Genomic DNA, 18,146 nt, shown 5'->3' with positions numbered 1-18,146 from the left:
TTGATTGGACAATCATGGATGTGGAATTTGAGAGTTAGATGAGGATTTAGGTAAGAAATTAATAGTTTACCCCTAACTGCTAAGAGAGGTAAAGTGACTTAAGTCATTTAACAGCTACTGACTCTCATGACAAGGGTTATCAGTCAGTCCATGAGCATGAAATACCCTTTCTATACTAGGCATTGAGCTATGCATTGCGATACTAAGATGGTTAAGATTGGATCCCTACTCTTAAGTAACAGTCTGTGGTAATATATGCAGTGTAACCACTGCAACGAGTGTAGCTTCAGACTTGGGTGGGCTTTGCAGTTGCCTGGATTGACTGATGCATCTCTTATATGCTGTATTGGACTGTAAAATGGAGATAACAGTATCTAACTTGAAAGGTTAGAAGGGGTAAATAAGATTATGAATTTAAATCATTCTAAGTCTTTAGTGATTTTTTTATTATTTTAATCTCAAGTATGTGTACGGTAAACCCATGTGATAGATGATACAGTAGCAGACAATAAGAGTATAGAGGAGGGAGTTAATAGGGGAAGTTGCAAATTTAATTAATGAATATATTGCCCTTTTAACAATATTTAAATACAGTAACCATACACTGAATGCCTAAAGTGATAGGTAGAGGAGACTTACAGAGTAATTCATTTCAGTTCTGCAAACACTTATTAAACCCTTTTGTGCTATGCATGTACCACATGCTCCAGATTGTAGAAGAATAAAGCATAGGGCTTGCCTCAGAGAGCGTGAGCTTGAAAAAGGTAAATTTAAGTTAAATAAAATGAAATAGGTACTTTACAAAACAAAATATAACTTTGTAAAAGTTATCTAGTGTTATAGAAGACTAAATAAGTAGATTTTTAAAAGGCTTAGCCAAAAGCCTAGATGATGAAACCAAATATGTTACCAATGGAAAGTATGCTTTGGGAAATGGAATTAGATTGGAGGGTGGAGGTGGGGTTAAAGGAGATTGTCCCTGACTTCTGAGGTTGAAGTTAGAGGTGACTGCCATGGAATCATCTCTCATGCCTCCATAAGAGGGAAATTACTCAGCTGAATGGACTTTTGGCATAGTAATTATTACGCTTTTAGGCGGAATATCTTGGCATTTGGGGTTGGGTACGTATTAGTTTATGTTCAAATTTGTCTCCTTCAGAATTTTCCACTGTGTACCTCTTAATTCTTTTGAGAATCTTCAAATGTCATATGTTGATATGATCTCATTCTGCTGAACTTTCTACTCTTGATGCTGTAAACCACGCACTGGTCAAATATTTGCCCCCTACCTGTCTGTTAACCCTCTTCCTTTAGTCTTTCTGCCCAGGCCATGACCCTTGTGTTCTTCCCAAATTGTCCTGGAATTTTGATTATGGATCGGTATTCCGTTAAAACGTAACATCAAAAGTCCTGCCTAGAAGTTTCTGTAATTCCAGATTAGTAAAATATTTTAAAAATTTGTCAGTTTTATTAAGATCTTGTATTACTTTTGAATTCATTTAAAACAGGATAGATGACTATGGATATAATACAACTCTCAAAATTACTAGTACCTTAGGGCAAGCAGCTGTCTCTCTCCCTGCCCTGCCTTAACACACACACACACACACACACACACGCACACACGCACACACTTTTTTTCCCCCAACTCTGGGAAATATGAGAGAATGGCTTAGGAGGGACAAGCATATGCAACTACCTATCTTTTACATAGTTTTTCTCTTAGATAAGTAAAACATTTTCCTCTTATTTATTTATTTTAAAAAAATATTTTATTTTTATTTATTTTTTAATAGATCTTTATTGGAGTATAATTGCTTCACAATACTGTGTTAGTTTCTGTTGCACAACAAAGCGAATCAGCCATATGCATACATATGTCCCCATATCTCCTTCCTCTTGAGCCTCCCTTCCATCCTCCGTATCCCACCCCGTAGGTTATCGCAAAGCACCGCGTCCATCTCCCTGTGCTATGCTGCTGCTTCCCACCAGCCAACTATTTTACATTCAGTAGTGTATATATGTTGATGCTACTCACTTTGCACCAGCTTTGCCCTCCCACCCCATTTCCTCAAGTCCATTTTCTGTGTCTACCTCTTTATTCCTGCCCTGCAACTAGGTTCATCAGTACCTTTCTTTTTTTTTAGATTCCATGTATATGCGTTAGCATACGGTATTTATTTTTCTCTTTCTGACTTATTTCATTCTGTATGAGACTCTAGGTCCATCCACCTCACTACAAATAACTCAATTTCATTTCTTTTTATGGCTGAGAAATATTCCATTGTATATATGTGCCACATCTTCTTTATCCATTCATCTATCAATGGACATTTAGGTTGATTCCATGTCCTGGCTATTGTAAATAGAGCTGCAATGAACATTATGGTACATGTCTCTTTTTGAATTATGGTTTTCTCAGGGTACATGCTCAGTAGTGGGACTGCTGGGTCATATGGTAGTTCTATTTTTAGCTTTTTACGGAACCTCCATACTATTTTCCATAGTGGTTGTATCAATTTACATTCCCACCAACAGTGCAGGAAGGTTCCCTTTTCACCACACCCTTTCCAGCATTTATTGTTTCTAGATTTTTTGATGATGGCCATTCTGACCGACGTGAGGTGATTATTTTATTTTATTTTATTTTATTTTATTTTATTATTTTTGGCTGTGTTGGGTCTCCGTTGTGTGCGCGGGCTTCCTCTAGTTGCAGTGAACAGGGGCTACTCTTTGTTGCTGTGCGCGGGCTTCTCATTGCTGTGGCCTCTCCTGTTATGGAGCATGGGCTCCAGGCGCTCGGGCTTCCGTAGTTGTGGCTCACGGGCTCTAGAGTGCAGGCTCAGTAGCTGTGGCTCACGGGCTCCAGAGCGCAGGCTCAGCAGCCGTGGCGCACGGGCTTAGTTTCTCCACGGCATGTGGGATCTTCCTGGCCCAGGGCTTGAACCCGTGTCCTCTGCATTGGCAGGCGGATTCCCAACCACTGCGCCACCAGGGAAGCCCCTCTTATTTAAAGTACAGTCATGACTATTAGAAAAGATTTAGAAAATTCAGAACAACATAATAAACAATTTTATGTCACTTAAAATCACTACCTAATATAACTGTTGTTAACATTGAGGTGAGTTTTTATTTTGTTCTTCATAGTTGAAATTATACAATTTTATATCCTCCTTTGATTTTTTTAAATTTAACATTGCCATAAACATTTTTACTTGTCATTAAAGATTATCAATAAACAGTTTTTAGCTGCATATTATTCTGTCTAATTTATATACCATGATTTGATTATAGGCTATGTAACTAAAGGTTGAACATTTAGATTTCCATATTTACTACTATAAATGATGCTGCTGTGAACATCTTTGTGGTGGAGCTTTTACTGAATGTTTGGTTATTTCCATGATAGAATGTTATGAGCTATTTTTAAAATTATTTGTTTATATTCTTTATATTGTTATAGCATCATAGTGCTTTTGTATTGGTTTTCATGAATGCTTTACCTAGTTAAGATATTAATCTTTTGCTATTTCTTGCATAGTTTACTCATTTTGTTTTCTTTAAATTCAGCTAATGCTGTACATGTTTTTCTCAAACTAGTATGCCTAAAACTAATCTTTTATTCTTTCCCTTTTCTTCACTGTCCAGCTGACCAAGGCAGAAGCTGAAATCTTTTCATCTTTGATCTTCTCTACCCTCCTCTGCTACATCTAGTCATCCACTGACTGAGTCCTTATTCTACCTCTTAAATATTTTTTTGTAGCCATTCACTTTGCTCCATCCCTACTCCCTCTATGTTATTAATTCCTTTGCAAAGCTTTCCCAACACTGTCCTTGAATGATTAAGTGTTCTTCACTTAAGCAGCCACTTCCAGGCTTTTGGCTCTATGTGTATATTTATACACATTGTTATGAAATTATCATCTTACTTTTTATCAGTATTCCTCAGACAGTTTTCCAAGGAACTCAAGTGTTGGTGAGATACTGTCTCTTATATGACAGAGGATTTCATGGTCAAGTTTGGAAAATAATATCTTCTTGGAGATTCATAATATAAATAATATAATATAAATTAGCATGTTAAAGGCCCTGAGAAGTTCTACTTGGCATTTTAATAGATGCTGAGTGTGTGTGATGGTGAACAAAACTAGTTTGGAGCTTAACGAAATCCTGTGGACATTTGTTTTTACCTTATCTATTTGGTACTGGGCATTACCCCTTCCTTCCTAAAACTGCTGCTTTGTCATGTGACACTGTATTCTCTTGATTCGCCTGATGTTTCTCTGATTGTTCCTTTATCTTCATGGGTTCCTTTTCTTCTGCCCACTGCAGTTGACCCATGAACAACATGGGTTTGAACTGCCTGGGTCCACTTATACATGGATTTTTTCAATAAATACATGCTACAGTACTACATGATCTGCAGTTGGTTGAATCCACAGATGCAGAACCTGGATACGGAGGGCTGACTGTAAAGTTATACATGGGTTTTTGACTGTGTGGGGCTCGGTGCCCCTTAACCGAATTGTTCAAGGGTCAACTCTACTTAAATTTTGGTGTTTCTTGGGGCTCTGTCGTAGCCCACTGCTCTTTTCACACTTCATCTCACCTACTCTGGTGGTTTCAAATATCACATTTGCTGCTAACTAATTGTTTTAATCAGCCCTCAGAGGACAATAGAAATGTTTTAAGTACAAGGGTTATCTTGTAGATGGAATCTGAAGTAAATCTGAGCCTCATGGGGAAAAAAGAGCTAGGAAGCTACCAGCTTCCACTAGTAGACAACCAAGCTAAAAACTTGGAAGTCTTCTTGACTCTCCCTCCCACATTTATCAGATTCTTTCAGTTTCAAATCCTAAATTCTTATTTCAGTTCCCTCCCCTCCAGCATCCATGCCACTCCCCTATGTCATGCCCTCATCACCTTTTGTTTGAACTGATTCTAATAGCCTGCTTCTGCATGCAGTTTGCTACTGTTACATCCTTTAGGAAATCATCGTGATGTATTGAAAAATGCAGGTCTCATCACACCATTCTCTTGCTTAAAACTTCAATGGTTTCCTGTATCTCTAGAGTGAAGATGAAAAACTCCTTACCAAAGCTTAGAGGCTACTTCTTCTGCCTTCCTTTCAGCCTTAAACTGTTATGGCCGTTGTCTACTTCGTCTGGTTTTTTTCTCTGATGTGATTATCCACACTACTTCATTTTCTTGCAGTAACCTTTCCTTGCTTCCTAACTTGTATATATCTCTTTTACTGCATTTACATATAAGCAGATGATTATAGTGAGGCCTCTTCCTCTCTAAACTGTGAGCTCCTTGAGATCAGGGAGTGTGTTTTACTGGTTTTTGTAATCCCAGCACCTCTGGTACTCTGAATGTTTGTTGAATGAATGAGGAGAATGAATACACTCATTCCCAGCCATGGTCCTTCAGCTCTTATGTCTCCCAGCCCCTACCCCACCTCTGTTGTCTCTGATTCCTCAACTGCAGGTTCTCCTACCAAGGGGGTTTTCAGGTACCTGTATTCTGCAGGTTGGGAGAGACATCTATTTTTATAAAATGATGTAGCATCGTTTTTAGTGTATAGAGAAATCCAAATACTATTAATATTTTGCACATAAGACTACTGAATATATTTTTAAAACTTAAGTATGACATTGTTATATGTATTCATTAAAGTTGTCTTTCTGTTATATAAACTTGTTAATGGAGACTGAGTTAATGTTATTGGTCATTTGCTTTTCTGTCAATTTAATATTGCCCTTAGAAATATAAAACCCAGCAACTGAAGTAATTCTTAAGATATCTCTAGCAGCAGTATAAAGTTAATTTTGTAATGTCTTTCTTGTGTATATCAAGTCCAAGATCTCTCATATACTACTCAGGACTTTTCTGCTTTTGAACCATGTTGGTGTCTATTACCATTCTTGCCACATGATTCATTTATGTTTTGGGATCAGTGCAGTAGCCTCTTAACTTTCCTTAGTTTTGCCCCCTTTTAATCTATCTGTTACATCTTTGCCGGAATGATCTTTCTTAAAACTTTCATCTGATCACATGAGTCTTACTTAACATCCTTTAGTGGCTCCCCATTGCCTTCAGAATTGAACATAGACTTAGCATGGAAGTTAGCCCTGTGTGCCTCTAGCTCATCTCTCAGTACTCTCAGTGTGCAGCCCGTGCTCTAGTTGTACTGAACTGTATGAGTCCTGTAATGCCTCCTGCTCTCAAGCCTTGCCACCTTTGTGCAGGCTGCTTCCTTGACTTCTGCTGTCCTCGTTCCCACTCTTGCTCCTGGCCTACTTCCTTTCAGCCTTCCTCCTGGAATTCTGATACTCCCCACCCTACTCTGGATTCTGTGTTCCCATTGCACACGGTGCTTATATAATGTATGTATTTGTTTCCTTGTCTGCCCCCGTCACCTTGAGGACAGGGACAGTGAGTGTCCAGATATTTGGCATAGTGCCCAATACATGAATGTTCTCCATAAATATTTATCGACTGTTGTCATTGTTAGTAATTCTGGAATGCACCATTAATGTTTTAAAACTCTGTTTTTGTAGCCTCAAGGAATAGGTTCTCCTAGTGTTTATCATGCGGTTATCGTCATCTTTTTGGAGTTTTTTGCTTGGGGATTATTGACAGCACCCACCTTGGTGGTAAGTAATCTTTTAACTTATTTATCACTGACTTTAAAATTTCTTTTTCTTCGGTTTCAGGAGGGAAATAAGTTTGGGGAGGAAAAAAAGGCTCTTTTTCCTTTCCAAGGTTAATTCTCCCACCAATATCGTCCGCCCTTTAGTATTGTATTTTACTGGTTTAGTTGTCTTTTCCAACCTTTACTTCTTCCTTACTTTTTAGCAGGGCTTGGGCAGGTGTGATTCTTCTGGTGAACACTGGACAAGTTTAAGCAGGGCTCAGTCCCCCCTCTGGGGAAGGTGGAAAGGATTCTTATACTGACAAGCTTAGGAAGAATGGTGTCTGTGCCCTGAATCACTCAACATTATTATTTTGAGATTCATTCCTGCAGTTGCATTTTCCAAATACAAGTTTCTTTTAGTTTAGACAGAGGATCTAGAGGTAACCACCTAGAGAGGTCATTCTTTTCATAGCTCTAAGCTGATTTTACTCAAATATTCCCAGGTTTAGAACCTCACAAAAAGACCTCCCTGCCAGACCAAACATCTTAGGTGATAGCTAGTTTTCTCCTGTCGGTTTAGATGAGGGGAATGGAATGAAGGAAGGAGTAATGGTAGACCTCTATGATATCTTGAAAGGTGTAATCAGGATAAATGTACAGCTTTCTAAATCCCAGAAGAACAGATTTTTAAAGAGATATACTTCCTTGTTTTTTCATGAGCTTGTTTGTTGATACACAGAAAAGACTTTTATAAAAAGTTCATAAATTGATCATATATAGATAGATTGAACTAGTCTACTAATCATTATGATTATGACATTTGTAACCACATTATACTGTAATAACCTGATGTCAAGGGGCTACTGTGGTGTTATAATAACTGTGTTCTCACACCTTTGTATTAGCTTTCTAATATTAGAGTGTGCTTATTTATAATCTACCAATTTAACATATAAATCTGTCTGGTGGATCATTAGTCCTATGGTTTAAAGTACTTGAGCTTTGTAATAGCAGTTTGTATATATTTATATAATGATGAGTCCAGGCACTGTAAATACGTCTAAGCACTGTAAATACATTACTTTAAATCCTCAAAACCACTTTATCAATGAGGAATTAGCCTCATAATGATGCCGAAAGCTCAGCCTCTCTGTACACTGGTGCCGAGTCAAATCTTGGAGGCAGAGTTTTGGGTGAAGTAGAAGAGAATAGCTTTATGGCTTTGCCAGGCAAAGAGGAACACAGTGGGCTCCTGCCCTCTGTGAAACTATGAATATGTGTCCCAACCTGGGAGGATTTGATGAAGAGTTTTATAGCAATAGTTCAAGGGTGGAGTTGCTGATAAGATTAGGGAGGGTATGTGTAGGGCCTGCACTCCTTTAATCTCTTCTCAGGTAATCTTGATGAGCTTCTCTGGTTCCTTTAGTCTGGCCTCAGTTGGTCTTCTCTGGTATGGAGAATGCTGACATCTTCCACTTGTTGGTTTTAATTCTATAAAGGGGCTTAACCATATTGTTATGTGTGTCCCTTGAGGTGGAACCAGGATCCTGCCCCAAGGCTGCACTATTGTTTCTTGACTGTTCCTGCCTTGACTCTGCATCCCTTCCCTTCCTGGATTAGCAACTGTTCAACTGTTCAAATCTGCCCTTTGGAACTCAGGGAAGGTCATGGAGCTGAACAGAAAGGCTCCCTGTGCCCAGGAGACCCTACAGGGTCCTCCTCATTTTCAATAATACAGATGAGGAAATTAAGGTTTAGAAGAGTTAAGCAACTTGTTACTCTGATAGTAAACTGCAGTTTTGGTTTTAAACCTAGGCTTGTTTTGTTCCTAGTGCTCAGTCTTGGAGAATACTGGTAGCAAGTGGTTCATACCCATGTTTTAGGTAGTTGAGTTTATCTGCAGCGCAACTACTAGCTAAGTAGAGAGGTTAAAATATTGGGTAAACTGTGAGCAAGCCATCAAAAAAAAAGCTTTTTGTGATGATTCCATAATTTGTCATCATGATTTGAAGTGCGTGTAGCTGTTTTTTAAATTCGTATCTCATTTATATTTTTTAGATATCTCAACTTTTTGTCTCACTTTGGTATCATTTTTTCTAATTGGACAAAAAGAGATTGTCTTCTTTAAGAACAAGGAAGAAATCCAGTTATTTAGATATAACTGCTTGCTTGTTAGTTCATTTTTCATAGCTATGGGAAAACTGTGTGCTTAATACGTTCTTAACTATTTTTTGTTGATTAAAAAATGGATAGTACCTTTGATTTTTCTTTTTCTCTCTTTTTTCTTTTACTTTTTAGAATACTGAATTGAATTATGGTCAGGAAAATGAAAAGTGCTAATTTGGGACTTAATGAATTATTTTTCTATTGCCAGCATAAATACATATCTTAGAATAATTGCTATAACATTGTTGCCAATTATTTTATTTATGGAAAGACTTTTTTCGCCCCATTGTTGTTGTAACAGTTACTCTTAATTCCCATGTTTTTTTTTAATACTTGAATTTTTAAAAATGGTGAAATGATGAGGTGTTACATGGGGCAGTTGTCCATAATATTATCATAGTCATAATTCTTTACCTTTTTCAATTTTTCACTTCATTATTTTTTTTTAAATCAAGCTTTCTCTCATGAAAAATAAGTTCAAGTATAAATGAATGTTAAGCTCAGAGTTTTATTTTTCTGATTCTTTTCTCATCTTTAATGTATACACATTTTAAAAAATAATTGCAGTGTTTGTGCTCTACATTTTTTTGCTTGATGGGGAAAACCTTGGGTGGTTTAGGCAAAACAAGGATTGAATTGTAGAGATTAGATGTATCTAAGTGTTGAGATTTGTTATACTCTTGGTACTTACTGGTGTTTTGGCCTTTGGGCATTGGAACAGCAAGAATCTTTGAAACATCACTGAAAAATAGTTGTGCATGGGAAATCTATATATATATACAGTTCTCTCTCTAGATGTTACATATGTTACTTTTTTAGTAATTAGAAACACACTGTCTGACTGTTGTAGACCATTAAGCAATGTGAAATGTGTAAGAACAGGAGAGTTCTCCTGCAGTCTTACTCATCCCTCCAGGCAACCATCAGTTTAGGAGATTTTGGCTTCAGGGTAGGCTTTACCAGCCCCACTAGGACAGATTGGCCAACTGGAGATGAAGGTTTCAGCTGTTAGAATGTGGTATCTATTAAGTCAGTGATTTTTTTAAACCAGAGGTGAATATTAGTGATACCTGTTTTTGTTTTTTCCCCCAAATACCTAGGCCTTACAACCTTTCTGGCTGAAATCAGAGTTTTCAAGGGGGAGGCTCAGGCATGTATATTTTTTTAGAAGTGATTCTCATATATCTAGTATATATCACTAATTAAGAACCAATATACCAATTCACTGTGGGCTTTTAAAAAAGGTTTTGCTCATTTTGAGACTTTCTGCTTGCAATTTTTTATTGTTGTTGATTTTATTAGCAGGCTTTTTCTCTTTGTTTTGAACTCCTATACTCCCCCGTGTTGGGGTGTGAGGAAAAGTGAGTTTTGGGGTAGAAGGCACCAAGTTGTAGCACTTTGCTCTCTTTTCCAAAAGTCTGTTAACCTTTAAACATTTTATTTCTGTCTTACGTGTTTTGAAACTGATTATAAATGGTGCCTGCTAGAGAGTCACAGCTCTTATTCATTTAAAAAGGGAAAGTGAGGATGAAGATATATTTGAGTTTATTTGCATTTTATGTATCTCTCTCTTCCCATACATAGCTCTCAAAAATTATAAAATTTAAGCGTTTCAATTTTCAAAGATACTCTTTGAATTAATTCATTTAACGGATAACCAAATTTAAAACATTAATTATAATAAATGTTTGGTGTTGGATTTATAATAACCTTCATTTTAAAAAGTAGTGTGAAGTTAAATTAAAAAAAAATTTCATGTGGTTGCAATTATCTTTGAGTTTTAAGCCCATAGAGCTTCCAGAACACTGTTCTAGAATACAGTAAAAGAACAAAGGCTGCGTTCTATGTGGAGGACCTGCCCAGGGCAGGATGGTGAAATCTCCAACAAGGGGATTTACGTTAATTACACAGAAGAATTTTATATTGATATTTTTAAGGACAGTAATCTAACACTTTGAGAGGTTATGACTATATGGTTGGTTCATAGTGGGTGTTCAGTCAGTGATTATTGATTGACTAAATAATATACATTTACATAAAGAGAATTAATGACAGTTGGACTAAGGATCTATAATGCTAGGAACTGGCTTCACTTTTTGACAGACCTATGGTTCTAGAAATACTAGGCCAATATTTGACGGTTCAGGTTGCTAGATGCACAATCCATGTTATGGAGCAAGACCCTGCACTCCAGTCCTCCAGCATCTCTTCTATATCAATGGCTTAGCATTCTTTGCTCAGAGATACTCCTGAAGCATTTAATAGTTTAAGGACTATTTACTCTCAAAATTTTTTAAGTTCTTAAAAATTTTAAGATCCATAAAATTTATTGGAAAATGACACATTTTTTTCCTATTCAGCCCCAGTGCTTAAGGGTCCCCCAGGATCAAAAATCTTTACAACCAACATTTTTATTACTTCTTATATTAATATTTGTCTCTGTGTTAAAATTTTTGTTAAAAAAAAAGTGAGGGTTTGTTTATCTTTAGCTATACTCCTTTGGAGGGGTTATAAAAGTTTTTATTTTGTAACATTTGGTTAAATCAATTTGCATAATTGTCATGTTATATTAAGTCATTTTGAAAGCAGAATTTATAATCTGTTAATTATGAACATTTGTGAATGGTTAATATATGAAGGCACTCTATTGATGAGGCACTAATAGAAATAAAAATATATTAAATGCAAAGTGTAGTAGATATAGTGCCTGTCTGCCCTTAAGAAGTTTGAAATATAATTGAAAAGAAATATTTATCAAATACCTGAAAAGATGAAAAATACAAGACCTAAGTAACAGAGTACTGTAATATAAAAAATATTAGAAAGCTATATGTGATGACCAAGGGAGTGCTGTAAATCACCCATTATATGGTCCTAAAGGAGAAATTGATTGCTTTGGACAGGAAAGTTAGGTAGCAAAGGAGCAATATGGAAGATTTTGGGGTCGACTAGATAGGGAAGATAAGGGGAACAAACATTTATGGTAGATAGGATATCATGTGTAAAAGTATGAATATTGGAAAGCATAGGAATATTTCTAAAGTAGTGAAAAGACCAGATTGATTGGAATGGAAGATGGCTTGGCAAAGTGAATTGTTAGAAATAAGATTTACAAAACTTCTTGTAAGCATTCGTTATGTCCTTCTTTCTTTTTAACACCAAATCCATTCTTTGTCCCTAGAAAGAATTGGCCTTTAGTAATAACTGGAACAAAAGCAGATTTAAGTTGTTAATGAAAGGTTTGGGGATAAGGAGTTTAAATCTTTTTCTCTAGTACAAGAACTAGCAAACTATGGCCAGAGCAAATACTGCTAGTACCCTGTTTTTGTAAATAAAGTCTTATTGGAACACAACCATGACTATTCATTTACATATAGTCTATGGCTGCTTTTATTGAGTTGAGCACTTGTGACAGAGACTGTATGGCCTGCAAAGCTAGAAAAAACTGAAAATATGTACTGTCTGGTTCTTTACAGAAAAAGTTTGCACCCACCTTCTTTGGATCCATGGGTCTTCACTATAAATAATAAATAATAGGGTTTTTCAGCTACCGAGATTTGGGGCCAGATGATTATTGTGGGGGAGGGCTGACCTGTGTATCGTAGGATGTTCAGCAGCCTTCCTGACCTCTACCTCATAGCTGCCAGTAACATATTTTCTTTCCCCTGACTCCCGCCCTCCCCGATCCCTCATGTTATGATAAAAATGTCTCCAGACATTTTCAGATGTCCTCTGGGGGTCAAAATCACCCTCCGTTGAGAATCACAAAATATGTGAATATCATAAATATGTGATTTTTCCCATATTAGTGATTTTCTTTGAATACTAAACATTTCTAATTTTATTTTTACATAAAAGCTAATTTTTGTTAAATTTCTAGTTATTGGCAGAAGAGTAACTGAAGAAAAGCGAGCCTTCTAATCCTTCTAAAGGTTTTACTTGCAGGATGTTAGAAAGTACAACCAGCATAGTTTTTCTTCCTAAAGAGAAGATTTTCCGACCTGTCTCATTCCCCACATTGCCATTCTCTATTGTTTTTATTGAGAGACAGTATGGTATAATGGAAGAAGCATTGGCTTTAAGTCAAGCAAGAACTCAGTTGCCACATCTGTAAAGTGGTAATATCTAATTCATAATATTGTTAGGATTAAGTAAAAGTATATATAAAGCCTCTGATACATAGGCTGTGAAAATGGTGGTTGCTGCTTTTTATTTTTTTAGTTACCTTTCCCGCAGTTACTTTCTCAACCAATGAGTTCCCAATGGTTCACTTGTTACCCAGTGAACAAACTGATGCCATGTGGTTTGAGACCAGGCCTTGGAAAGGATAAAGAAACTTGTTATACATTTTCATGGGTTGGGATTTTTTTTTCTTTCTTTCTTACCTTATGGAATCTCTAGGTCCACTTTCTGGCAATTAAATTTTCCCTATTTATTCTCCTAGTCTCCTATCTTAGATAATACACCTGTCTGTAAAGGGAGTTATAAGTCAGTCGGTTATATGTTGGAAGCAGGATAGCATAGTGATTAAAAGCATGGACTTTCAAGCTTGACTTCCTGTGGTCATTTTCAGTTTTGCTACTTACTATGTGATCTTAGATAAGACATTTAACCTCTCTGTGTATCAGTTTTCTAATAGGGCCATTACGAAGAATGAAAGGAGATAATGTGATAAAGTGCCCAATTTAGTGCCTTGTGACATAGTAAATGCCGTATAAATGTTTGGTGTTATTAGTATTTACTCATATGCATAGTGTCATACAAACCTGAAAATTTATATGAAATAAAATTGGGATGTTTTACGTTTTACTAGGACTAAAATGTAGCATGAGCTTTTCATTTTGTTCTTATTCTTTAGGTATTACATGAAACCTTCCCTAAACATACATTTTTGATGAATGGCCTAATTCAAGGAGTAAAGGTAGGATCAATCATATATATATATATATATATATATATATATATGCATGTACACAAACATGCACAAATATACTTATGTAAATATATGTAATTCTGCCAGTTTATTAAGTTAGTTGATCAATCTCCTAAGTATTAAGTTTTACAATTGGAGTATATCTTGGGGGATTACTTAGCACTTTTTAAATGAACTGGGTTTTAAATATGATTTGACTTACATATAGCCAACTATGTATAATAATGATAAACCACATCATAACAAATTTCCCCTGTGTTTTATGTGTTGGCACTTTCATTACAAAGATCTGAGTGCTTTTTGTAAACTAGCAACAAGAATATAGATTGAAGAGAAAAGAACTATTTAAAAAATGCATGAGTATAAAATATATCAATATGGTAAAGTTTTGATTATTCTACATATTCTTTACTCTTGGTTCCATTTGATCAACAAGTTTATAAACTGATAATTAGCATATGATATTCCTTCTAGAATTGCTAGAGTTGTGGTTGAGAATTCATTAGAACGTTTTGTGTTTAATATGCTACCACAGCCCGCAGATGGTTCTGTATGGTCTTGGGAAATTGAAAAATTACATACAGACAAGAAACAAGTTGTTTATCTAAAGTTTGGTGATATACTTATTTTAGAAATAAACTTGTTTAAAATTCTTCTGTGGTAGTAAAATGATTTATTTTTGGCTCATCAGTATACATAGTATATGTATTTTCTTCATTTAACTTTTTTTTAGGGTTTGTTGTCATTCCTCAGTGCCCCACTTATTGGTGCTCTTTCTGATGTTTGGGGCCGAAAATCCTTCTTGCTGCTAACAGTATTTTTCACGTGTGCCCCAATTCCTTTAATGAAGATCAGCCCATGGTACGTGCACATTCAGATTATAGCAACTAAATATCAACTGTTAATTGTTTTCTGAATATTCCCTTATTTCTTCCACTTTTTTTCCATCTTATCTATGTAGGTTTTTAATTTATTTTTCTAATACATTTATTCTTTGATACAGATAAGAGGGCCTTTAAAAATATAGTAGCTAAAAAAAATATATATATAGTAGCTAAGTAATATAACAGTAAGTAATAAAGTTTTTTGAACTAGATGCCACTATAGGAAGCATGTAGACTACCAGCTAATCTGCTTTTGGATTTCACAGCCCAAATTTCAAAACAATATTTTAGGTACTGGATAGGGTTGCTAACTTTTTATTTTCTTTTTTTTTTTTTTTGCGGTACGCGGGCCTCCCACCGCTGCGGCCTCCCCCAATGCGGAGCACAGGCTCCGGACGCGCAGGCCCAGCGGCCATGGCTTACGGGCCCAGCCACTCCGCGGCATGTGGGATCCTCCCGGACCGGGGCACGAACCCGCGTCCCCTGCATCGGCAGGCGGACTCCCAACCACTGTGCCGCCAGGGAAGCCCTAACTTTTACTTTCTTAAGTAGGATGTTAAACACAACGTTTATCATCATTATCTATATTAATTAGGAATAGATTTTGTTATATATCAGTAAAGTCCCAAATAATCGTTTCTTAAAAACAAGGAAATTCACTGCTAATTTCTCTCTCCATATAAAAGAAGTCTGGAGTTGAGTAGTCCAGAGCTGGTAGGGCAGTTCCCGGGAACCGGACTTTTTCTATCTTCATGCTCTGCCATCCTCCACTATCACCTCACTGTCCAGATGGCTGCTTAAGTGAGCTCCAGCTTGTGTCACCTTCAGGCAGAAAAGATGGAAGGAGTGGCTACAAAGAGCATACTGCCTTCCTTTAGGGAAACTATGGAATTCCCACCCAACCTCTGCTTGCGTCTGTTTGGTCAGATTTCAGGCATACGCTGCTCCTAGTTACAAGAGGCTGGGCTCTTGGCCACCCTGATTAAAATCAAGTCTTCCACTGAGGAGGAAGGGAGGGAAAGCTCACAAAGAGAATGATTTTCCCAAGATAATAGAGCCCAATTTAGTTATAGATTTTTTTAATTCTTTGACTAATATTCTACTCCACTTGAATATTAATGTTAGTTAATTCTATATCATAGATCGGCTGTATTTCCATGGTGAATCTAGAAAGGTCAGGGCTATTTATGAGGCAGGATCTTCCTTCCTCTCATAGGTGAGATATAACTCTGAAGGCCAAACCCTTGATGAATGCTAATCATTTAAATGAAATCTTACCAAACAAATCTAGGGCATGAACAAGTTATTTGCTGTGGAAAGCAGCATGTTAGAAAAAAATTGGTGAGCAGTAAAGTCCCGGTGGCATGATATTTTGAAAGTGCAATATGATTTCACTTGATTTTAAAAACTAAACATCAGCATTACAATAGAGACTTCTTATTCTCAGCCAGGTATTTTTGAATCATGTATAGCAAAATGTAATTTGCTTTTTAAAATAGCTTTTGTTCATTTTATTTTGGACACTGCCATACAGGTTGTTTTGCCAACATTTGAAGAACTAAAGATAGCTTATGGAAAAACATCTAGTTTCTATATATAGACTCAAGATAAATATAGACTGACTTGTCCCTCAGTTTTATTTACTGGATTTTGTTTTTTTGTGTAGTACTGTGATGGGAAATTGTAATAGATGAATTATAGTAGACTCTAGTTTGTTGCTATTTTTAGTAGAAACAATAACAAAGCCACTTAACAATTCAACAATTGGGTAAAAAATTGACCTGAATACATTTTCTAATTTTAAGTATTCCCGTACAGTAGCTGAGTTGCTATCGAAGGCCCACATCTAGCCCTGTTTACATAATATCTGGGGCTTATGATTTATAGAAGAATTAATCTATGAACTGTCCTAGTAAGCTGTTGACTGAAATTAGGTGTACGTACATTAGTTCACTTATAAAAATGAAGATTAAGGTAATAGTAATTGTCTTCTAACCATTTCTTGTCAATTATCTTTCAATCCTAGGTGGTACTTTGCTGTTATCTCTGTTTCTGGGGTTTTTGCAGTGACTTTCTCTGTGGTATTTGCATATGTAGCAGATATAACCCAAGAACATGAAAGAAGTATGGCTTATGGACTGGTATGTATTTTTAATCTGTACCTTTGTGTCTGCTGAAAAACACCGTGTTATTGTCTTTTATTACAAGGAGTGCAAGCCTTTGCATTATAAGATTTATTTTTGCATAAGTACATTTTATAATAAAATCATCCATTAGACTACATTAAATTTTTTTTCAGTACAAAGCCATGTAAGTTTTGATATTTTCATTCAGTCAGTATTAGTCACACATATCAGATTTGAAATTACAGTGGAATATTTTTACCTTATATAAGTTCTTTTTAATAGAATACTAAAAGAACTATTTAATATGTAATGAGTTTTAAAATTACTATTATTTAATGGCTAATCTAAAATATAATAGGTTAACACCCATCTCAGGGATCCCAAACCTTCTTGGTGGCTTTCTGGGCCACACAGAGTCTCTCTCATATTTTTTCTTTTTTCTTTTCTTTCTTTTTCTTTTTTTTAACTTAGCTTTTTTAATAATTAATTTTTATTGAATAAGTCTGACATAGTAACATTATTTAACTTTAAGGTGCACAAAGTGTTACTTTGATCCATTTATATATTGTAATATGATTGCTGTTATAGCTATATTTATCACATTACATAATTATAGTACAATATTGTCTATATTCATTTTACTTTGCATTGGATCTCTTTGGCTTCTTTACTACTCCTTGCAAGTTTGTCTCTCATATTCTTTTGTTTTTGCTTGTGGACATGTGTTTATATCACTTTTAACGTGGAAGAATCATTTATAGCTAGATTCAGCCCACAGGCAGTAGTTTGCCAAATTCTGGACACTTAATGTCTATCGAATCTAGAAATAAAATAAGTTAACAGATCACTGTTAGCCAGAAGTAGGACAGTGATGAGCTTCAGCAGATAGGGAGCAAGCATCTTTTGTTAAATAAGGACTGAATATTGTGTCAGGTTGAATCTTACTTTTATGAGAATCTGTTGTCTTTGATTCAAAGATCAAAAAATATAACAAAGAATCATGGAATTAAGAGGATTTGGAGGGAAATACCTATAGTGAGAAACATACCAAAAAAACTAATGATCAGTTGTAAACTCAAGAACATTAAATGATATGAAGTTAATGATAGCCAGGATGTTTTAAAACAGCTTTATTGAGATATAATTTACATACCATAAAATTTGTCCATTTTATGTGTATAGTTAAATCAATTTTAGTAAATTTATACAGCTTTGCAACATGCCCACAGTCCAGGTTGTTTCTGCTTTTGCTAAGGTAATTTATTTTGTCATAGCCAAATCTTTGAAATTAATAGTTTCAACCGGGAAGCTTTATGTATTGAAGGCACATCTAGTAAATGACAGTTTCAATCTTCTAGAAATAATATGGCTGCAGATAAAAGGGAATAAAGTGATCT

General features: G+C 35.8%; 1 protein-coding gene across 3 annotated transcripts in view; it reads left to right on the top strand.

Annotated features, from left to right (window-relative positions):
* The window catches only part of MFSD14A (major facilitator superfamily domain containing 14A), a 45,612-nt gene that overhangs the window by 14,434 nt on the left and 13,032 nt on the right, over positions 1-18,146 (top strand). For all 3 annotated transcript variants that reach the window (XM_082833513.1, XM_082833514.1, XM_082833512.1), the window contains exons 2-5: positions 6,564-6,659; positions 13,665-13,727; positions 14,473-14,600; positions 16,650-16,764. In XM_082833513.1, coding sequence (XP_082689639.1) covers positions 6,564-6,659; positions 13,665-13,727; positions 14,473-14,600; positions 16,650-16,764 — 402 coding nt within the window. The remainder of the gene's footprint in view (positions 1-6,563; positions 6,660-13,664; positions 13,728-14,472; positions 14,601-16,649; positions 16,765-18,146) is intronic.

The sequence above is a fragment of the Leucopleurus acutus genome (assembly GCF_964270905.1).
Source record: "Leucopleurus acutus genome assembly, chromosome: 2".
Taxonomy (NCBI): domain Eukaryota; kingdom Metazoa; phylum Chordata; class Mammalia; order Artiodactyla; family Delphinidae; genus Leucopleurus; species Leucopleurus acutus.
This window is presented reverse-complemented; position numbering and strand designations above follow the sequence as displayed.